Source organism: Calidris pugnax, unplaced genomic scaffold (assembly GCF_001431845.1).
Source record: "Calidris pugnax isolate Ruff unplaced genomic scaffold, ASM143184v1 scaffold70, whole genome shotgun sequence".
Classification (NCBI taxonomy): domain Eukaryota; kingdom Metazoa; phylum Chordata; class Aves; order Charadriiformes; family Scolopacidae; genus Calidris; species Calidris pugnax.
In genome coordinates, this window is record NW_015090862.1 from 3844166 (window position 1) to 3867640 (window position 23475).

The following is a 23475-nucleotide window of genomic DNA, read 5'->3' on the forward strand; positions in this document are numbered from 1 at the left end:
TATAGATTTGCATTACTCAGTGTTTCCCCTGAAAAAAAATATTTCACCCTTGGTTTCAGTAGCAAGGAATCTACTACTAGTTAAAAAACTTCTTTGTTTCAGTTGCTGGTTATCCTGGTAGTTTCAAAATCTCCTACACCAGATTTGCCTAGCTTTAGCTTCTTGCTGGTTTTTGGTACACAGATCTCTCAGTTACTAAAAGTATATTTCCTGAGCGTGTTTTCATACACAGCACTTCTATGGAACTCAGCCTGTGCAGTTTGATAAAACTCTCATGCTAAGCACGTTTTCCAGTCCCTCAGTCATTATCACACCTCTGCTTTGAACTCTCTCTAGTTTTTTAACAGCCTTCTTGAATTTTGGACACTGCAGTTGTTGAGGCCGTGCTTGGTGAAGCTTTTAATCCCTGAAGCAAAGCATTCTTTCTGCCTCCATTTGATTCTTCCCTGTTCATGCAGCCAAGGACTGAGTTAGCCTTCAGGCTGTGTGATCTCTCAGAGAGTTAGTGATCAATTGATAATCCATCTTAAATGCCATGTCCCTGAGTCACTGTCTCCATGAGATCCCCCACCACCATACGTGCACACTCTCTCTTGTAATTATGTAAGGTATTTGTTCTTACATGAATGACTGTAAATTGCCAACCTTGAAATAAAAACCTGAAGTCAGTTGTATATGTCTCTACCTGAGGACATTGCAATCTTCTGTTTGCGTTTTCCTCTGGTTTTCTGGCCACCTGACACAGTTTTGTTTATGGGTTTCCTTTTTGACCATATCTAAAACATCAGTTTTACAGCAACTTCATGTAACTCAACCAGTGTTCCTGGATTCTGTCAAAAAACAGTGTCTGATATGACGTCCAAAATTTTAAAGACATGTTGAAAAATAGCTGTTTTGATGATTCTTTGTATATTGTGACATTTTGAGACCAGTTGGTTTTTAATGAATTTCATTTATGTTAATATAAATTCTGAGTGATCTTCAAAAACCAATCAGATGCACACCTTGATTATAATAATCTTTATTTAGCTGAAATAAATCTTTATATCAAGTTATTTCTCAGAAAACTATGTAAGATAAGAATGAATTCCTTTGACTTTTGTTTTACAACAAAGGCCTTTAAGGGATGGTGATACTTGTTATTCAAAATAATTTTAAAGTGAAAAAATATTTCTTAGATAACTATAAGGTTAGGTTTATTTGCTTGCTTAGAAGCCAGTTATAGCATTCCTTATGTGTTTAGCATTGTGTACAATGAATAATATAATTCCAGACAGTGGTACAGATTTCCCTGTAGCAAGTTAAGTACATCTTTTAAAGACTTCATTGAATTCAGAACAAGGATGTGAAAAAAATGGGATTTACATGCAAATACTACATATGTCTGTGTTGAATGTTCTATTATAAAATAGGGATAGCAGTTTAGTATTGAAAGCAATCCGGAAAAGCTGGCTTGTGATTGCTCAAAAGTGCCAAGAATTAATTAAATTAATTGTACCTATAGGTGTCATTCGTCATGTGGGAGATGCCTTGAAAGATCATTCTTCCAAATCCAGAGGACGAATATGTGCCATAGGAATTGCGCCGTGGGGCATTGTAGAAAACAAGGAAGATCTGATAGGAAAAGATGTAAGTTTTTAAGGAAATTCCTGTGTAATTAGTAATGTCAGCTGTTAAAAAAAAAACAACCAAAAAAAACACTGTTCATCTTTTTTGAATATTATTATCACTGTTTCTAAAGCAAGCCTAAGAGCTGAAATTGAACAATGTCTTGAAGAAAATGTGTTGTTTAGATGTTTTTGTCAGGTTGTCATATATGACTTCAACATAAATATGGAGTTAGTGAGGTTTCCATTGTTTACAGTAATATCTGTATGTGGTTTAGGTTTAGAGTTTAGGTTTTAGAGTTTTAGGTCCCAACTTCAGTGTGCCATGCTGAGACCTCTGTACATCACCTAAGGGCCTTTATGTGTACAAAACTGGCATTTACTGTAAATGGGTACTCTGCAGTGGCATATTAACAACTAGGAACTCCAAATGAGACTGTATTTTCTAATGCAGTAAGAGGTTTATGTAACACAGTGTGTGATCAAGCAGAGTACATTAATGAGTTACGTTAATGAGCTTAGTGGAACATACAGAGAGAGTGCACAGATGTGACTGTCATCCTCCAAAGAAAACACTGCTGTGAAGAGTTCAGGTTCTGAATGTAAAAGCAAGCTCCATCTCTATTTCACCTCTGTTTCGCCTGTAAAAGTCTGGTTGATTCGTTTCCTGATAAGGCATGTGCTCCTGCTGGGTGCTGTGGGGGATTTTCGCCTTTAGTTCTTAGTTCTAATCTAGGTGCATGTATCCTTTTGACACACAGGTAACCCGGGTTTACCAAACAATGTCAAACCCTCTGAGTAAGCTCTCCGTGCTCAACAGCTCCCATACCCACTTCATTCTGGCAGACAACGGCACGCTGGGTAAATACGGAGCTGAAGTCAAGTTACGGCGTCAGTTGGAAAAACACATTTCCCTCCAGAAAATTAACACACGTAAGTACAGTGGGGCAATCTGTAAACATAAGATGGTAAGGGAAGGGAGGGAAGAAGGGCTAGAAATACTTCAAGGTATTGGAATTAAACGCTTCTTCCCGTTCTGTCTAGCAGGAATTTGATCGGGACTGTGTGACTAAAATAGAACATATGCTGTCTGATAAGTGGTAAAAGAGCCCACATCTAACAGCACGGAAAAGTAAGGATTGCATAAAGGGAGAAAGAAAGGTTGACAAGTAATGGCAAGGAGAAACTTCAAAGCAGTAAGAATTAAAGGACAGGGAAGTGTAAAGAATTTGTGCATTTCTAGCTAGAATTCATAAGCATCAGTAAATACACAGGATGGGGTGATGTTATACAGTTCCTGTTTACAGGAATCCCATGCAGCTCGGTGGTTTCTGATTCCAAATGTTCATACTAACAGTTTCTCTGTTATATTAATTTGTTTCACTTAAATATGACACTCAACATTCTTTGATCTTCCAGATAAACTCAGCTGGGATTTTTATTTTTAATGAAGCCATTATCAAGATAATTTCACATTAGTCCTTTCATATTTTCAGTTTTCTGCAGTTTTAAAATTTCTGCCAGTTGGTGCAGCCTCTCTAGAACAACTTTCTAGAATTCTTTTTGTCATTACTTAGGAAAAAAAATGTTTTAAAAGACACTTGTTCATTAACATTTTTGTGGAAAAAAAATATATTTTGAAGATTAAATTAATGAAAAAAATCAGTAGCTGTGATTTTCCAGCAGCTTCAAAAAAACCCCCAACAACCGCCTCATTTAAAATGGTCCAAAAAAAGTTAATAGTCTTTGAATCCACACTTTAGTTAAGAGCGACTGGTGAATAGACATCAGTTCTACCATTGCCTTTGTGACTTCTTACAGATTCCGTTGTAACCTGTGTAGGCCTGTATAAATCAGAAAAAAGAAACATTCAAAATGACAGTGGCATTGAACTCTACAAAAGTTTCTAGGGTTTAAGTAGGGTTTAAGTTCTCTTATAGGTAGAGCAGACAAATGAAGTTGCATGCCAGGTAAAGCTGAAAGGTGCAGTAAGAGATACCTAAATATTCTAGAAAGTCTTTAAGTCCTGCTTTTTGCCTACAGTAAGCTTAAGAAACTGAACTCGCCAAAAATGATGCTACTTGCCTTTGAGTGTGGAGGCAGTGTGCTGCACTGTTTCCCCCAGACAGTGGAAATACCTAAATTTAGAGGTGCTTTTTTCAGCTTTGTCTTCTGCAGAAGTGCTGGGAGAGTTGTAACATTGTAGAAGGGAGCCCTGGCTTGGAAGATAAGGAGGTCAGGGCCCAGAGGCAAGATGTTCTGTAGCATTTCTTTTACTACCACTGGGGCTGGGGATATTGGTTCTGATTTAAGTAGTGTTTGGTGATTTCTGTCATGAGTAGGGCAAATTTGGGAATACGCATAGGAATGAGGAGTTGTGTGAAGGGCTGTGGTACACCTATTAGTAACAACATACAGGGAGTTGTTTTGTTTCTTTTTAATCACTTCAAGCACAGGCACCTCTTCTGGAAATCTCTGCAGGAATCACTAAGGATTTCATGGACACACAGGCCGGCCCATGCTCTGTGACTCCTTATCAGAGTTGGGGTATACTGACATGAGGATGTCAGGAAGCTTCTCCTGTTACTGTGCATGATGTTCCTGTTCTCCAGAGAGGAATGAAGGTTGACAATATGAACTCTTTCACGCGTTCTCAGCCGTACAAAAAAGTGCATCTTCTTTATAAAGTGCTGGTCATTTTACAGATTAAGAACTGAATTCAAATGATTATAGTAGTGGGATTAGTCAGCCTTCAGGTAATGTTTTATCCTTCATTTCCCCAAGTATGTTGTGACCAAGGCTACTGAGACCATGTGACCTGTGGGCTTCCCTTTGTCATCCTATGCCTGGAGATCACAGTGAGGCAGGGACAGCAAAGGGATGCTCAGCTGTCGTCTCTTCCATCGGCCAGCCATTTCAGCCTCATGATAATAAATACTAATGTCATATTTTTTATCTTAGGAGAAAGCATATGTCAGCTCACTGAAGACTTCCTGTAGGTAACCAAAGAAGAGTTAAAGCATCAAAGACACAGTAGCTGGGAGCCATCCAAGTGACAGTGGAGCTAATGAAGTAATAGGAGAATCACATTAGCTGTTTTATCTGTACATGGTGTCTGTCAAAAAAGATTACAAACTTTTCACCAACAGTGAGCAAATAAATGATCAGTATGGGGCTGATGCAAAAGCAAAGGCATAGAAACATCTTACTCTTTTCCTTTTGGGGCTTTGAAATGGCATATGGACATCTTTCCTGGTGTTGGCCATGAAGTGGCCATCATTTTTCCTGACTGCTCTGGTTTGAAGCTCTGATGCAGAATTACTGCTCTGATGGTTTAACATGGAAGTCATATCCACTCATATCTCAACCTCTTTAAGTTTCAATAACACATCTTTTTTTTGTTTCTGTTCCTCTGTTTTTTGCAGGGCTGGGGCAAGGTGTTCCTGTAGTTGGTCTCATAGTGGAAGGAGGTCCCAATGTGATCTCCATTGTCTTAGAGTGTCTACGAGAAGAACCCCCTCTCCCTGTCGTGATATGCGATGGTAGCGGACGAGCATCAGATATCCTGTCATTTGCACACAAGTATTCAGAAGAAGGAGGGTAAGATTTTGAGCTCTTTGCCAAAGCTGTGTCTTGCTGGGGTGGACAATATAGGACTATATGCCTTGCTTTCATTAAAGCTTCATAAAAAAACACTTTGGGGACAAAATGCTGACAACAGAGGTGTTCTGCTGTCAGTCAGCTTTTGTTGCCTGTTTAATCTTAATGAACAGAAATTGTTACCACTTGGCACGTATTTGATGGTCCATTGAAATAAGCTTGCTCTCAGTGCAGCACACTGTCATTTAACTGCTCCTTTAAAGTTTCCTACACTGTACTGGGTGCTGGGTTGGGCACGTTAGAAGCAAAGAACAAGTGGTTCCCAAGAATTATTCTCTTTCTCCGGCCAAGGCTGAGATTGTTTAGTGCTTGTATTTGCAAAATTTGTACTGCTTGATTCTAGTGTGTTCTGTGAATGAGCTTTATTCTCCAAGAGTGCCAGACCAGCTGAAAAAATGATGGGCTTCCTTCTGTTCTCTTGCTGTTTCATGCATCTGTGATGGTTCTTCAGGGCAGTGCTGCCTGATATCATGATCAAAGTGGAGGATGTTTTCTGGAGTGTTCTGCTCCGCAGCCCTCCTGTCAGTTGCCCAAATGAATCTGTGAAAGTCACTCCAAATCCAACGTTTTCTGGAATCTATTATTTTTATGGTTGGTTGTCCGCTCCTTTGGTTGACAGAAAGTACGGTTAGTTTAAAGAAGATACAAAGCATGTACTAGCAGCATAAAGCTCATCTGCACTGCAGAGTAAAGGAGCTGTCCTGACAAATACTCCAAGTGGAAGCAGAGTATTGCATTTTTTATTTAAAATATTGCTTCTCCCAGGCAGGTAAGATACATTCCTCATTGTCATTGTTAATGTCAGGATTTTATCTTTAGTAGCCACATTCAGGCAAAACCTTAGTATAATTGTCTTGATTAGGGTATGGCACGCCTGTCTTGCAGTGAAGAAATGGCCTATTTCTTTGATTGAAGTTGGAGCTTAGCTTGGATTAAATATTAAGCAGACAAGTAGTATTGTCAAGCAGTGTAGATGTTATTTGCTGAACTGGGAGAGCAGCTGTGATGCTGGATTTTTTTGATGTTTACACATAGTACATATTTAATCCTACTGACAGTATTTATGATTCAGCAACTTCCTTTTCCTTTCTGTTGACCAAACCTCCTTAGAAAAAAAGAGAAGGAAAGTTTGATCTTTTTCATTCATGCTTCCTTTCAGCTGACAGGTAATTGAAAGAGCTTACCAGGATCAGTCTGTCTGAGATCTGCTCACTGCATGGCTTTCTCTCCCAGTGCATATGATGCAGTATCCAATTTTCCTCTCTGATAATTATGATGAGATAAATGTGTTCATCTGGTAAGGCAGGTCTGTAACACGAATTTTTTGTCAGTCCTGCTGTCTAAAAGAATCGTTTTCTCACAACGAACTTTGAATTTTACTGCACTTTGCAGGCTCAGCTGTCTCTCTGCTTTGAATGCCTGCTGGTAATGTTTGCCATCATCTGAAAATACATGTCTTTTATTAGGAAAAGGTTGAAGATTGAAGGGCTCTGTTTCACATTGCTTTGAGAGAGCAAACATTTCTGACCTTTCTAGGATGTTTTCGATCTAATTTCTTTAATCGTCTTTTGGCTTGTTTATTTCTCCGTTGGGTATTACGAAGTTTCAGATACACTAGCAATTTAAATCCTCTGTTTAAGAGGATAACCAAGGTGACACATCAGTAGTGTGAAATATTTTTGGTTTTTTAGTTGTATGCAAAGGGCCTTGCAACATTTAGAGGCAAAGGTAGGGGTGCCATAAGGTGCACTGCTGAAATACTGAAGACTGAAGTTCTTAACAGAAATATATCTATAATATTTAGCAGGAGTAAGAGCTACCCGCGTTATATTCCAGGGTAAAAGGATGGTTTGAATTCCCTGCCGGTTTTTAAATCAGTGCTGAGGTGCTGAGGTACTGAGGTGCAGAAGAGCCAGTCTGAGTATGAATTTCCTGATTACTGTTAATTCTGCATGAACTCCTTACCTGTACAGAATGCAAAGATGCTGTGTGTTTTTCAGTTATTTGCAAAATGAAGTCATTGCACTGGTGGATGAAAAAATTGTTTCTCAAAGAGCAGGCCTTCTGAATATATGTTAATTCTGGAAATGTCTTCTTGTATGTCTCATTTTTAATTTAGGATAATAAGTGAATCCCTTAGGGACCAGCTGCTAGTTACCATCCAGAAAACATTCAACTACAACAGGAATCAAGCTCATCAGTTGTTCATCATTCTTATGGAGTGCATGAAAAAAAAAGAACTTGTAAGTGTCCTAAAAGACTTTCTACCAGTTGTGTATTCTCCACACTGTCCAAAAATACGGCTTTTTTCCAGAGATTATGCTGAGAATTGGCTCATGCTCCTGGCTTTTCTTTAAAATGTTGATCTCAGCTGCCAGGGAAATGATTGCTTGCGTATCTATACATTTCAAGATAACAACTAAATACTTAAATGCCAACATCTGGTGCTGAATTCCCTTTAGTGTGGGAGGGATTTCTGCTAGAAGAGAAGGGTCCATTTTAGTTTTATGTCTGTTCCTTTATTTTTGATCAGATTTTGATACTACATAGTTCTTGGGTTCATAAAAGCCAGAATATACAATTTTAAATTATTTTTAGCAACATATATTTATATATATTTGCCAGAACTAAATTTTCTAAGGATTAGAAATGCCACGTGGAACAGAATATGACAAATGCTGGATTTTCTAATAATGCAGCTCTGTACTGCAATCAAATAGACACCTATCCACACTTTTTTTGTATGCATTCAGAATCATTACTAGTGTGACCCGCTGACTATATAAAATCTTTCTTAAGGGCTCCAGATGTTAAGTCTTTAGATTGTCTGAGTAATGTAAGTGTACTGTTTGGGTATTTACATTTGTGTGGTGCCAAGATTAGTTCCGTACATACACCTTCAGCAGATGTCACGTCGGTAATAAGCATGACTATGATAAGGTGACTGTAAGAGAGTCAGCTTTGCTAGAAGAATTGATCGAGAAAAGAAAACACACAGTTGCCTTAGTCAAACTGCTTCAAATTTAAAATGCATATCAGAGCAGGCCTGATTTACTCAGCAAAATTCAGACACTTGACTGTGTCAGGGGTATTTTAGGATAACTGTATCAAAAGAATTTAATTAAATGCTTCTGTGAAAATTGAATTTCAAAGAAAAATTGAGTAGAACTGTATTTTTCTGAAAAATCTCAAGTCTTAGAAAGTAATAAAGCTTCACCGTTCTGCTCTTTTTTGTGTCTGCATGTTTAGTCTCTCTCTTTCATGTGTTGTAATTTTGTGTTTGCTATCCTTTAGATTACTGTGTTCCGCATGGGGTCCGAAGGGCAACAGGACATTGAGATGTCTATCTTAACTGCTCTCCTCAAAGGTGGGTTTTGCAAGCAATTAGGAGGGATGCAGAAATTGATCCCAAGAAGATAGTCCTATACATTGTCTGAGTATTCACTCTTGATGTTTAAGTCTTTGATTTATTCGCTTGGATTCTAACAAGTAACCCAAATATGCTTGGCTTGAGGTTCAGATTAGCTTGAAGTGTTAAATCTAGATTGGATGTTTTGTATAGCTTTCCTCACCTGAAAGCCTGGGATGAGAATGCTGCAACTACACTACTGATATTTCAACACATTTTATTGCAATTCTAGCATATATTAATGAAGTTAGAAAGAAAGGTGGAAAGATTAAAACACTATCTGAATTTTTCAAGGTCTCATGTTGTGCTTTTTTAGCCTTAGGGCAAAATTTAGGATCATTTCCATATTTATTTGGAGTTATGTTTGCTGAAACAACTATTTTCTGTCTGCAGACATATAGTAGTTGATACGGGCTCGATATGGGATCACTGGAGTCCCCAAAGCTAAGACATAAAGAGAGGAATTATTATACTTGTATCTACAGCATCAGCCAGAGAAGCTGAAATGAGTAGTCCTTTAGAAAAGTTAAATGTCTATCTTTAGCATCAGAACATAAAGTCAATGTGGATGCTTTACGGAAAAACAGGAGAGAATCTGGTTAATCATTTTGAAATGAGAATTATGGACTTAAATGGAAGATGCTATAAATTGATTTAATGAATCCACTGCTTTGTGGTGGAATTATTCTAATGGCAGTATGATATAGAGTCAGTGCTGTTTTCTAGTTCTTGGAGAAGTGAAGGCCTCTTGGAGAAGGTGGAGAAGGTTTTCCAATCTTGTTTCATCGCGCACAAAATACTAAACGTCTGTGTGTTTCTCTTTAGGTACCAATGCATCTGCTCCAGACCAGCTCAGCTTAGCTTTGGCCTGGAATCGTGTAGACATTGCACGCAGCCAAATCTTTGTCTTTGGACACCACTGGCCAGTAAGACAAAGTTTTCCAAGTCATACTGTTTGTTAACAGTTTAAAATAAGTGGTTGAATATTCACACCTTAGATTTTTTTGGCAGGAGAAACACTATTGAATTCTGCTTTATGCCAATCTGATGTAGGATATCTCATTAAGAATGATCTATTTTTTTTAAATTTTCTTATACTACCAGTTGCAAATATTTAGCAATACTTTAAACTCTCTGAATGAAAGAAAATCAATTTCATGACAAGCATAAAAATAACTTTATTTACGTTTCCTCATGAGATTTGAAAGCAAGAAAAAAAAAACCAACCCCAAAAAGCATTTACTGGAAACAATCTGTGGCCTTACATACAGCTGCACAATAGCAGTCCTGGACCCCCCAGTGAACTTGTGTGATGCACTAGCATTGCTGAGACTCTGACTGTGTCATGGACATGTGCTAGCAGTTGGCAAGGTCCCCAGCTACCTATTAAAGTGTGTGGCAAGGAAATTCATGGAGCTGCTTAGTTGGAAGGAATTGTGTTGCTCAGCTCATTAACAGCTGTGAAAATCAATTTGGATTAATGGGGCAAAATCTTGATGTCCAAAAGAAACCATTGCAGAAAACAGGCCTCTGGCAAGCAAAGCTGTGCCAAATGAGCTAAGAAGCAGATCTTCAGTAAAGCTTTAGATCCTGAAATTGGATTTTCTTTCTCAAATTATTGGAGTTTGACGCTGCGCTAGTTGAAGTCAATTGGTGAAGGACTGCAGTGCCTTTGTTCATCTGTGTAACTAAAATCCTCTATTTACACCACTTTTATGTCTCACTGTATTGATGCTTTTAGCTTTACTGTGTGAACCATCTGGTGTTGAATTACTATAAAGTGTCATGAGGAAAGCGGCTTAAAAGAGGCAGTAAAAATGAAGTGCAAGAATTATTTAAAAAAATTTTAAATTAGATGTCTTTCCTGAAACTATACAATAAAAGACACTCAAAGGAACTCTGTTCATGTGCACGCTGTACATAATGGTGAGATTTATTTCATTTGGAAGCCCGTATAATTAAATTTAAATGAATGTTGCTACATATACTGTTTTATTCCTTCACTTACAGTAATGAGATGTTTTCAATATTCAAGGTTCATCAAAATGCTTATACAGAGAGATTATGAAGTATTATTACTATAATACATTTATTTGCATGGAATGGTCCATCTCCATATTATTGTGGTTAGATTCAGAGGTACCATGTAGCAACAGAAGCCAGTTACTGCTTTGGCCTCTTTCATACAGTGTGACAGTTTGTGGAAGCAGTATCACCAACTGCGATTCGCTGGCATTTCAGATTCCTGCAGATTGCTGCCAGACTGGCATGTGCTGCAAGTTGGCAGTCATGGTTTTGTCCAGGCTTACGAATGGATGGATTCATGGCAGCTAGGCAAAGATTTCCAAGACTAATAAAACCACAGAAAAACAAGCCTTGCTAAAGGCTTGGTTCTGCAGTTCTCAGTGCAGAGCACGGGGCAGTTGTAATCCAGTTTTCATATTGGTGGAGATCACATAACCTAAGCTTTAACTGGAGCAAGTCAGCCCTCAAATTCACAGACAGGTAGCGTCCAGTTACTTGCATGTGTGCCTGCCTGTCTTGAGTAGATAGGCTGGAAGAGTAAATGTGTCTGAAGAGGTATAAACAGAAATATTGTCTGCAGAATGTAAATGAACCAGTGAGTGGCTTGCTCTCATCTCCTGTCTGCCTCTGCAGTGTGGATGCTATTTGGCATTGTACAGCTTTATTGTTAAGCTCTTTCTGTCCAACTGCTTATCCTGTTTGTTGCTGTTTATTTTGACAACTGTTGCTTTCACTGAGAGAAAAAAACTAGTGTCACAAAATTGAGTAGTGTCTCTTCCCAGTCCTCTTGCACCAAGATCCTCCACAGTCTACCTGCTTTGCTACTTTGATTTCAGTGTTACTGACTACATTAGACATAGAAAAGTGTAAAGCTGTGGCGATGCAAAAAGGTCCTTATGCTTCTGGAAATTATCATTTTTAGTTGACTCCATGTGAGAAGTGGTGACCGGGGAGCGGGTTCATTAGGAGTGTATTCAATGAAATAGTCACTATACAGTCAATCTAATGCATTATTTAATGCAGCCTTTAGGAAGCCTTACAGCTCCTGATGGCACAGCTCCTGAGAAGGAAAAGAAATCTCCAGCAGCTCAGACTAAAGCAGCCAGAGGGAAAGGAAAAGGGAAGAAAAAGGGAGGAAAAGGAAAAGAAGAACCAGAAGAAGAAACAGATCCAAGAAAGCTTGAACTCCTGAACTGGGTGAGATGAAAATATTCATACTAAAACTGTTGAAGAATTCATTTTTTTTTCATCCTGGGGGACAAAGAGAGAAGGAAAATACACCTTTTTCATTCTATAGAATGTTTGTTTGCACATTCTCACAAGATGAGCAGTAGATTTTGCAGGGATGCTGTTCAGTCTTTGAGCCAGAAACCTCTCTATCACCCCGTGTGTACCATGTGCAGCCATGTCACAACAGCACAAGTCAGTGCTTATCTGCTACATCTTCCATGTACTTCTTAATGGAAAATAGGAACACCAGTGAACATCTTCATCCTTCCTTGTACGTGTTATTTATCCAGTGATAGCAGTTTAAACATCTCCATTTTGAAGTGCTTCATTTTCCAGTTGCAGTAGTTTAAATTGTTCTGTTGTCTGGATTAAAGTTCATGTGTCAAGGAGATCACTGCTAAAGGGGTTTTCCCCTCTTCTACTGGTTTTTAACCCCTTAGACCATATTAAAAGAATCCATTAGGCTTCCTGACCAACATTTTCCAAAGGCAAAGCTAAGTTGGTGAAGGAAGGGGAAGTGCTTCTTCCCAAATGATTTGAGTCTTTTGGCGTTATATGTTGCCTTTTCTCTGTGAGGCTGCAGTTTGAGTGGAAGATACATATGCGAGTTACCAGGGTAAGTTATGTCAACCTCTTCTTAGAAGTATATAGTGCGTTTTTTTTAAATTTGAACTTGTTGCTATTATGTTCAGCAAGTAAATCTCTTTTTCACATAATGTGTCAAGCATGGTATGCCTGGTTTAATTAAAAATACTAAACAAATGATTGAAAGCTACAGATGTATTGCTGAGGGTTTCTTTCACTGCTGTCCTCTCACTCAAGACCTCATCGGAAAAATCTATCATCTGTATTGACTTGCATATGGGTAAAAGGTCATTTTCTAAAATCCTTTTCACTTATGGATAGTTGAACATATTTGGGAACTTGGGAATATCCTAAGTAATGAGAATGTTGGTGGTTGTTGCCCAGCCAATTCTTCTGTGCTCATGTAGTCTCACGTTCTCCATTCTGGCATTCAGGTGAATTCCCTGGAGCAGGCTATGCTGGACGCACTGGTTCTGGATCGAGTGGACTTCGTGAAACTACTTATTGAGAATGGAGTGAACATGCAGCACTTCCTCACTATTCCTCGACTGGAAGAACTTTATAATACCGTGAGTGAGCAGAAATAATAAAATGCTCTGTGATGTCTTTCCTACTGTGTTTAACAGAGGCATTATTTTTCTTCTTCTGATATATGCTTGTTTTCCAAAAACCTCTGAGGCCTGACAATACACAGAAGTTGAATAGTGATAAAAGGAGCCATAGCTACTACGTATGCTGTCCCCTTGTTTCACTGGATATGCACATTCCTAATTAATAAGCCTATAGCAACTTTCAGAAGCTGTTGCCATTTGTTATGCAAATATAATGATGTATTTAAAATGCATGTTCAGAACACTTAAAGAACTAATGTAGATAGTAAAAATTTATTACCAGCCAGTAGTGGTCATTTACCTTTTAATCTCTATTAGTTTTCATGTATGTATGCTTCAGTATTATTGAAATAAGCCTGTAAATTTGGCAAAGTACTTACACAGCAACTTTTATTTTTAACATATTGCAGAAGACAGTATCGTTTTTCCTTGTGGCCCAGCAGAGCAAAATGTTTTTCCCAAAACCATACAACACCATGGGTTTTAATCAAATTCTCCCCAGCCCGACCCACAGCAAATTCATCAGGAAGTGGCAGGTAATCTAGGACAGCATTCATACAACAGAGAACCTGTTCTCCCCGACCACCCAACCCACAGCAAATTCATCAGGAATGTAACTATTTCTTCCCGTTATGTAAGTGGCAGGTAGTCTAGGACAGCATTCATACAACAGAGAACCTCAGTCTAGGCCTCCAGTCCCTTTATGGCTCCTGCAGCAAGTACAAGTTCAGCCAGGGTCACAAACTGCTGTGACTGGAACCACCACATGAGGGATTATAGCAAAGGGATTACACAGCTCTTGACAGAAATGTATTTGTCGTTGTAGCCCAGTTCCTTCTTTCCAGCCCAGCAGAGTGTAACGGCACATGGTTGCCTCAAGTTCCACATCATTAATTACATTTGTGTTTGAAAAAAATCTGAAGAATTGAAGCTCTAATGAACTGTGAATTATTTTTGTTTCAGAGATTGGGTCCACCAAATACGCTGCATTTGCTAGTCAGAGATGTGAAAAAGGTAAGCTTAACTGCCAGCAGCATTGCCTTTGCGTGATTACATTAACCATGTGAGTCAACAGTAAAAGCAAGCATAGCACAGGGGAAAGCAGACATCTGAAATTAGATGGTACCTGTTAAGAAAGGAAAGTTAAATTACTTCTTGTGACAAACAGTGATGTCAGTCTAAATCAGGTATGGCCATACTGAACTGCTAGTAATTTAAAAACTAAGGAGAGGGAAGTTAAGCTCCTACTAGCGTAATATATTGTTTGCGATTTAGGTTGATACTATTTCTTCTCTACAAGAAACTCCTAGTGCAGCACTACAACAGTGAAGTGGAAGGAAAAGTCTGCTAGGTTAACTGGAAGCCCCACTCACGAGCACAGAATTTGTTCCATCTTATTTGTTTCCTTGTGGTTTTTTTCCATTACTTTTCACCCAAGCGATCCTACTTTTACCTGGGAGAAAAATGTGTTCTGTTTCTCAGTGCTAGAAGTTCTAAATTTGTTATTCATTTGTTTCCATGTCATGTAAATTCATTCATTATATGTGAATAGGGACATTTAAAGATTTGTTGTTTTATTTGCTCTCTTTGAGGTTTTGGAGCTTTTATTCAGTAAAATTTAGCTGCCCGAAATAGCCTGTATTCCTTTTTGCAAGGAAAATTCCCATTTATTCCTGGGAGGTTTAGATGTGGGAATTACACAGTACTGGGTTAATGTATAATTCATATTAGTCTGCTTCATAGTTTTAACACTTTCTTCATTCAGTGTTTGTCTTTTTGAGTGTTACTAATGCTCCTCTGCGTTCTGCTTTCTGTCTGTCTCTCTTCATTGCATTTCCATGGCTCATTCGTGCAGCGGCAGTCTCGGGGATTCGGTTGGGTTAACATGGAGGTGACGTGTTTGCTTGGGATATAGTTGTCTCCTCGTAGCAACTGCTCGGTGGTGCTGTAGAATCAGTTATTGCTGTAGGATGTCGCTTGCACAATGAAGCACAGATTTCAACACATGGTTCTAGCAGAGGCAATACCACTATCGAATTTTAAAGTGTAACAGTGGAAATCGTAGTCTGCCTTTTTCTTCTTTTCTGGGCTGCACATTAATCTAGTCACGTTCTGCATTGTAGTCTTAACTCTGTAGGTAGTATTATGATTAAATATAAGTTTCCATAAAATGCAAGGTATGCCTGATACTGTGAAATTGAGTCATGCTTTTATACTGGATTAATGATAATCTGTACAAATTTATTTAATTTCATCTATATAACCCTTGCAAACAACTCAGGCTTTTATGGGCACTGATGTATTGTATGAGTAAATCAAATGAAAATTTGTCCTCAACTATAAATACTGCCAATAACAAAACAAAAAAAATCTGGCCCCCAAAATTTCTATTATGTGACTCAGTTATCATTAATTTTGTACAAATATTCTGAGACTGAAACTAGTGGCTGTAAATAATACCCATGTGCCAATTTAAACATGACATGATATGTTGAGCTGGGCAATTTAATGTATGTTTTCTTTTCCTAAGTCCTTATTTTGTTTTTTTTTTTTATTTTTTGTTAGGGAAATCTTCCACCAGATTATCATATCAGCCTAATAGATATTGGTCTTGTACTTGAATATCTCATGGGTGGAGCTTATCGCTGCAACTACACTCGAAAAAGTTTTCGGACTCTTTATAATAATTTATTTGGACCAAAGAGGGTAAGAATGAGTTCATTCTGGATGTGTCCATCGTGCTGGTGCTAAAAAATAAGTAATACTCTGTTCATTGTTTTTCTGAAACATTACATGTTAAACTCTAAAGAAATGCTGCAAGACCAAAGTTCTAACCAAATAGAATAATTTTCTTCGTTGGGTTATTTATTTGGTTGGTTCAGCTTTGAAGGTCAAGTGGCATTTCCTAGCCTAATAACAGAAAACCCCACACTAGGAAACTAGCCCCACAAAGGGGCATAAGGCCACTCAAAGGCCAAGCATTCTGTAGCTGATATATTGTACCTGTATTGTGTAGTACTGTCTGGTAGAACAAACAAATAAATCTTTTACATAAATTGTAAAACAGCAATTTCACAATAGAACAGAGGGATTTTTTTAATGAGAAATTGTGAGAGGTTTGAAAATCTATTATATTTTTTTACTGTTTCTTATGGGTATCTTTATCCTTTGTGTGCTTAGAACTACTATTTTCTTCAAGCTTTTGTGACCACATGGTGATTTTAATTCTCAAAGCAGTATATTATTGAATGATTCATTTAACTCTTCCAACTGAATCAAAATACTTCACTCAAGTGCAGAATGGAAAATATTTTCTAACCCATTGCCGTCCTGCACATACAGTTAAGGGGGAGATTAATTGATTGTATCATTATTAGTACAATTACTTACAATAATAAGTTTAATAATAAATACTGGACATTTGTAAATTAAAATGTGTTTTTCCTTTGTATTGTTTGGTCTTTGAATTTTCCCTCCTGTCTAACTGATTTTCTTTTCTATTTTAATATTCAGCCAAAAGCTCTTAAACTACTAGGAATGGAGGTAAGTTGGATTTATTGTAAAATACTGTTTTGTATCAGAGCGTTTCTTGGTACAGTTCTGCTTTTGCTCTTAGCTTTTTCACTATTGCTGTGGCTTAAAGTAAATTTCAACTGGACAGGATTTTCCATTTTGCAAACAGCTTATGAAATACTTCTGATGCTTTTTTATGGGTAGGGTCTTGAGAGCTGCTTAAAACTTTGCTCAACAGTCTTCAGGCAGTTTTTAGCACTATTAGGCAACAACACATTCCATGTTTGAACATACTGTAGATTTAATCATTCAGATGTGAACATCAATGGTATTGAAAAGAGAATGTGATCCAGCAGTGCTACTTATGATCAAATCCCTTTCAACCATGAAGTAACAATTTATGTGAAAATGAGGTTTTATCACAGAAAAAACAAGGTGCTCGGACGTGTTAGATGCTGTCCTTCACGACAAACATCCTTTACCATGATGGCACCCTGCTTTGTAAGTGACACTGATGCAGAATTTTGGGTCCAACCCCTGCCTCAATCACTTGCATGTCTGCAGAAATCTTGAATTGATCAGAATCAAGCCTGGGATGATGCCTAAAAACTCTCTCTGTTTTGGAGGTACTTAAGTTTGTTTCTGAAAAAAGTGTTAATATAGACCAGGAAAGCATTTACACAAAGGGCCAGGTACATTTCATTAGGGTGTGTGCTTTTATTAATGCTGTGGTAGCATTTGAACACAAGTATATATACATGTTGCTTGTGTTACGTTTGATGTGAACTACACCCGCTCACTAAAGCCTCCATTTCCCCAAGCAGATAAGCAGCTTTCTTTTCTACAGAGAAAGTCCAGGTTATATTTAATCTCTCTGATCAGCTTCCTATTTTCTAATGGCTCAAGGCCAAAAGCTCAGCCCCTCATACGTGTGACCCTTTTTAATCAGCGTTGATCACACATAGGTTGCTTAGTGCTTCTGCAAAAGCACATTTTGATTTTCCTATTTCTTTCAGTGAGAAATGTTTTCTGTGGCACAAACTGAAGTATTCTCTCTACTTGACAGTGGGTGTAACCCACTCCCTTCTTCCAAGAGAAAGAAAAATTAACATTTCTTTTGCTGAAGTGATCAGTAAATTGATGCAAGTTCAGGTGTTTGGTTTTGTTTGGTTGGTTTTTTTCATTTCCAGTGTTAGCAGCTCTAAAACAGGAAGTTTAGACTCTAGCACTTGGTCTTTCTTATCCAGGGTGTTGTTTTGATTTGATTTTCCTAGTGTGGAGAGGACCTAACTTTTGATTCTCCATTTGAGATTTTATGTCCTGTGCTTCAGAGGTGCTCAACACTTTCTTTGTGTACATGCAATTAATGACCCCTGAATTTTCAATGAAAGACAGAGGTCACCACTTCCGGTTCTCAAAACTACTGGATGAGAAATGCATACCTAATTGTAGACCTGAAGAGTCATCTTTGGAAACCTGGGGTGTGAGGCTGAAGCCTGAATTTGGATTTAAGTTCATATTTTGTCAAAAAAATAGTGCATTGTACTGAGCTTGCTTGAACAGGAACTGATTTTGTAGAATGGTAATTGCTTTTATTTGCAATCCACTTCTGAGTTTGGAATCAAGGTCTTCAATGATGATGAGTTCTGTCTACACTTGTACATGCAATGTTCTTCCTACATTATTTAAACCCTAATTTTCCCAATCGTGGCTTTTCTCCCTTCAGGATCCTGCTTCATTGTCAGTACTTCCCTTCAGTTACTTCCATGTTGGTTCCTGTAGTAATGGCCAATCCTCCCTATCCCTTTAAGAAATGGGATACTTATACCTTCCGTTTGCAGTGCATACATAAGAGGAGATTGCTTATTCAAAGGTGAAGACTCCCTTTAGTATCTTGCTGTTCTTAAGGACGTTATCTGCCTGTCTTTTCCATTTGCATGTTGCCACTCTATCAACCTGCATGTTGGTTTGAAAACTCCTTTGATACCTGTAAGATATGCAGCACTGTTCCTCAGGAATAGATGCAGACATATCAAATCAGAAATTACAGTGGAAACCTGTTCATAGTGAATTCAGGTTTGTTAAAGCTCCATTGCCACTGCAGTGGAATTCATTAAATACTAATTCATCGCAAATCAGTTTGTGCAATTACACGTGCGGTAGAATGCAGCGTAAAGTGATGCCTTCAGTACAACAGGGTTCTGCTGCACTTGTCCAAGATGGGTGACTTGTAATTAAGAATGCAAGAAATGGTTCTCTGAATAAAATATTAAGCTGTGTGTGCTAGCCCAGTGCATGCTCTGTCACTTGGTCTGCATAGTTTTATTGCTATTAGCATTCATTGTAGCAAACAGCAAAAAGAAATTAGAACTTTAAGTATTAATATGTCCTCTCTGTACTTGTTCTGTGGATGGTGCCATTGTCAGGTAAGCTGTTAAAGATTAATGGGAACATTTTTTCTTCTCTTCTTCCCAGGATGATGAGCCTCCCACCAAAGGGAAGAAGAAGAAGAAGAAAAAGGAGGAAGAGATCGATATTGATGTGGATGACCCGGAAGTCAGCCGTTTTCAGTATCCCTTTCATGAACTGATGGTATGGGCTGTGCTGATGAAACGGCAGAAGATGGCACTCTTCCTTTGGCAGCGAGGGGAGGAAACCATGGCCAAAGCACTTGTGGCCTGTAAACTCTACAAGTCTATGGCCCATGAGTCTTCTGAGAGTGAGCTGGTTGATGACATCTCTCAGGATCTGGACAACAACTCAAAGTTAGTACACATGGAGCGCAGTGTATGTCCGTTTGATATAGGGGCTTGTCTGGCTTGTTGAGAAGCTTTACTTCTAGTAAAGTCTAGAATGTAGGTTCACAGAATGCCATTTAGAGCCTTTTTATCAACAGCAAAAAAAGCAAAAATGTGGTCTCAGAATCTGAAGGTGACATTAGCAAGGAGAAGACTTGCATTTTTTCTGACAGGTCACATTATTTCTTCAGCTTCTCTGTAAAACTAGCTAGTTCTATTTCACTAAGTTATTTACAGGATTCATTTGCATAAATTAAGGATTATGTAATGACATATCTAAATTGGCCTTAAGATGTTATCGGTCTAAGCTAGTCCTCTCTGTCAGTAAAAAATTAGTTTGGAACTTCTGTAGACTGTCCCAAATCAAGCTTGAGACTCAGTTGTCCTTGTCATTGTACATGGGTGTGGAAAAACGTGATCCACAGCGAACAGAATTAAAACCCCAAATGCAATTGGGGTTTTACCAATTCTAGACACCAATTTCTAAATCGAACTTCACTGGACTTATCTTGCATTTTCCAGAGATTTTGGGCAGCTGGCTGTTGAACTCTTGGATCAGTCCTATAAACATGATGAGCAGGTTGCCATGAAACTACTGACCTACGAACTGAAAAACTGGAGTAATTCTACCTGTCTCAAACTGGCTGTGGCAGCTAAACACAGGGACTTCATTGCTCACACGTGCAGCCAGATGCTCTTAACAGACATGTGGATGGGGCGATTACGCATGAGGAAAAACCCAGGCCTTAAGGTATTTCCTGCAGTTGTTTTCAGATATAGTTTGTTGCATGTAAGACTGTGTTATGCGTAGTGTTTGCATAAAACAAATTGTCTTACTAATTATAGATGTTTTTAAAACATACCTGTTTTAAAGCTAATTTTTTTTTGTTTCCACATTCAGGGTATCTAAGCAATATTACCCCATGACAAAGGGAGATATAAATCAATAAAAGGCTTAGCATGAATGGAATCTGAGAGCAAAGTTACGGCTTTTAATGAATTATGAGATGTGTTCATTGAAATCATACGCCTTTGATTAAAAATCAGTTGGATACAAGCAAAAAGATTTCAATTAGAGGTCCATGCAATGAGAGTAGAGAGAAAATGAACCGGCCATGGACACATGCTTTTTACATTGCTTAATATTATGCTCAGTATTGTACAGAGTCAAGACTCGGTGTTGAAAAGAGTAAAGTCTTTGCAATTGCACTGTGTGAAACTATGTGCTTTTATTTCCCTCTACTGTGATTTGATGATTTGGTCTCTCCTACTGACTTCTATATTTCCTGATTGTTTGATTTACAAAAACCCAAGTAATGTGAGGAGACTGACACAAAAGAGAAACGTGAGTGAGGCAGTGTTAAGGAAGGAGAGCAGTGTTTGCTTATGTGTGTTCTCATGTGAATATAATCCTTCCTTTGTTTTAATGCATTTGCTGTCACCTGCATAGAGCCCCATCATGATGGTGCCACCTCAGTCTCACCTCCTTATTTCCTTAAATCCCCCGTTACTGACCATGTGCCATCCCAGTCTTCCCAGGTGGTGCTCCCAAGTTTGCTGACATACACATTGCTCTCTCTCTGTCATTCTCAATTTATTTCCCCTTTCCCATGTCTCCCTCTTAAACCTGTTTAAAATCTTCAGGCAAGTATTCTGCCTTTCAGATTGCATCAAGGTGCTTTCTAAATCTGTTTATTGATTTCCTTTCTTTTCTCCAAAGCATTAATCAACCTGCTGATGTTCTAGTTTCAGTGCCTGCATTCTTCTCGTCTCTGCTCCTTTTCTGTACTTTGGCAACTCTTACTTTTGTTTCTGTATCTCAGCAATCTCATATAGTAAAAGAATTCTCCCAGTCCTATCTGCAAAGCTTCTTTAACCTTTCACAAGTTTTTAAACTAATAAAACTAATTATAGTAGGTGGCTAAATTAACTATGAACTCCAGTAACAAACCTTACGCCCTCTTCCAGTCACTCCTGTATCCGTTCCATTGAATTTCTCTGTACAACTCTAATTCTGGAGCACAATTTCTTAATTGCAGTGTATTTGTGGAGATGAGAAGCCTTCCAGGGTGCCATTTTTCCATATAAGATCTTCCTTCATAAGTACTACTTCTTCATTTTTATAGGTTTGAGGATAACAGAGTATCTTGAATACTATACAAAAGAAAATACTGTTTATGGGGTTTGCCATGGTATGAAATTTATTAGCGTAAACAACTATTGCCATCTGAGTTGAATTCTTTCTTGTTGTGCAGGTTATAATGGGGATTCTCTTCCCTCCCACCATCCTTTTCCTAGAGTTTCGGAGTTACGATGATTATTCTTACCAGACATCAAAAGAAAATGAAGAAAGCAAAGAAAAGGAGGAGGAAAATGCGGTCAGTAACAGAAAATTATTAGGAAGTTCTAATATCTCCAGTGTGCTCAGCTTTCTGAGCAGATTCTGATTTTGCTATAGGTCAGTCAGGTGAAAGTCTCAACTGCCCCTGTGGGATAAGAATTAGTGATGAGTTTTGGGAATGTATAGGTTGGGTTCTCAGGGCCTGTAAATTATCTGTGCAATTTCACAGATTCATGGAATTTCTACTTTTGTCTTTTTAAAGAGAGGTCTGTTGCTTAGAGCTTTTCTCATGCAGTTAACAGATGGCTAGGGCTCTAGTTGAGAAAAAGCTACTATTTTTACTATTGTGTATTGATGAAAACTGACAACTTTGGTCTTCTAGGATGCAAATGTGGATACAGGCTCCCGAAAAGGAGATGAAGAGAATGGAAAGAAAAAACAAAAGAGCCTTCCAATTGGAACAAAGATCTATGAATTCTATAATGCACCTATTGTCAAATTTTGGTTCTACACAGTAAGTCATGATGATTGAACTGATGTTGATCATTTTTCTCACACCTGTGAAACTTAAAGGATTCAAATGTAAAAATAATAATGAAGTAATAAGTAAATAGTACTGACTTTCCTGGAATCTGACGAGTAAAGCAATCTCCTTACTCAGAGAAAAATGCCTAGACAGTGAAACAGAATGAATAACCGATGCTTATGCTATCGGCCTCTAAAGCTCCTACACACTTAGGAGGCCCTGTCTGGCTAATCACATGCCAAAGTCAGTACAAGCCCCACAGCCCAGTAACTCAGTCCAAGCTAAGCTGGACTCTCTTGCTTTCTAAAAGCTCTGGCTCCTCTTCTGCTTTGAAATACATTTTAGGGCCCAAGAAGTAGTGCTACAGCATCAATGCTTGTCATTTGCTCTGTTGACAGTTAGGCTCAGATGAGTGCAATCTAGATGGAAGCACAGATCCCAGTCTGCTAAAGCTGAATAGGTACTTTTCCCTTATCTAAATAATCAAAACCAATCTAAACTAAGATTTATTTTTGACAAGCATCTGATTTTCTCTTTAGTGCATCAAGAATTATCTGGTGCTAAACTTTGTTTTAATAAAACAGAAAAAGTGTTCATGTTACTGCTCATAAATTTTGTGTGTGCGCTGTAAAAATAATATTGCTTTCTTTTTTATTTAAAGATAGGACTTCCAATGCCTAGTATGTCATACTATTATGCAGGTTTTAGTTTTAGCACATTGTAGTCACAAAATACTATAGCGATCCCTTTCTGCTGCCTGTATTAGTAATTTAAAAGTAAAATTCCTGTTTAATTTCAAAGAAAGGTATTCAACATGGTTTGACAGTGTAAGAAGAAATTACATTTAGTAGATTAAAAAAGCCCCAGGCACAAAGGGCCTGATGTAGAGTGCTTTGGAATTGTTGTTTTGCCTCTTTTGACAAATGAGATCATTCAGCTGTCTGGATCATATGGTCCACAGCATCTGTGGATATCTGTGATAATTCAGCCCGTGGCCTCTGCCAGTGTGCGTAGCAGCTGTAGGAAGAGCATTGCAGCAGCCCTGCTTCCTTCAGAGAAGAAAAGCTTTTTTCCTGCACAAGTAAAGGGCTTCATCACCTGAATCTTTCACACATAGTCTCAATGTATGTGTTCATACCTGTATGTATGAATGTCACGATTTGGGCAGGC

The 23475-nt window shown here is 38.2% G+C and overlaps 1 protein-coding gene across 1 annotated transcript in view; it reads left to right on the top strand.

Moving 5' to 3' along the window:
* Window positions 1–23475, top strand: part of TRPM1 (transient receptor potential cation channel, subfamily M, member 1) — an 81951-nt gene that overhangs the window by 43458 nt on the left and 15018 nt on the right. Inside the window, exons 7-21 of the mRNA XM_014944296.1 lie at window positions 1505–1629; window positions 2369–2540; window positions 5033–5207; window positions 7387–7510; window positions 8562–8634; window positions 9502–9602; window positions 11725–11898; window positions 12951–13085; window positions 14091–14141; window positions 15693–15833; window positions 16641–16670; window positions 19116–19405; window positions 19961–20189; window positions 21694–21816; window positions 22162–22293. Of these exons, the coding sequence (XP_014799782.1) occupies window positions 1505–1629; window positions 2369–2540; window positions 5033–5207; window positions 7387–7510; window positions 8562–8634; window positions 9502–9602; window positions 11725–11898; window positions 12951–13085; window positions 14091–14141; window positions 15693–15833; window positions 16641–16670; window positions 19116–19405; window positions 19961–20189; window positions 21694–21816; window positions 22162–22293 (2075 nt within the window). The remainder of the gene's footprint in view (window positions 1–1504; window positions 1630–2368; window positions 2541–5032; window positions 5208–7386; window positions 7511–8561; window positions 8635–9501; window positions 9603–11724; window positions 11899–12950; window positions 13086–14090; window positions 14142–15692; window positions 15834–16640; window positions 16671–19115; window positions 19406–19960; window positions 20190–21693; window positions 21817–22161; window positions 22294–23475) is intronic.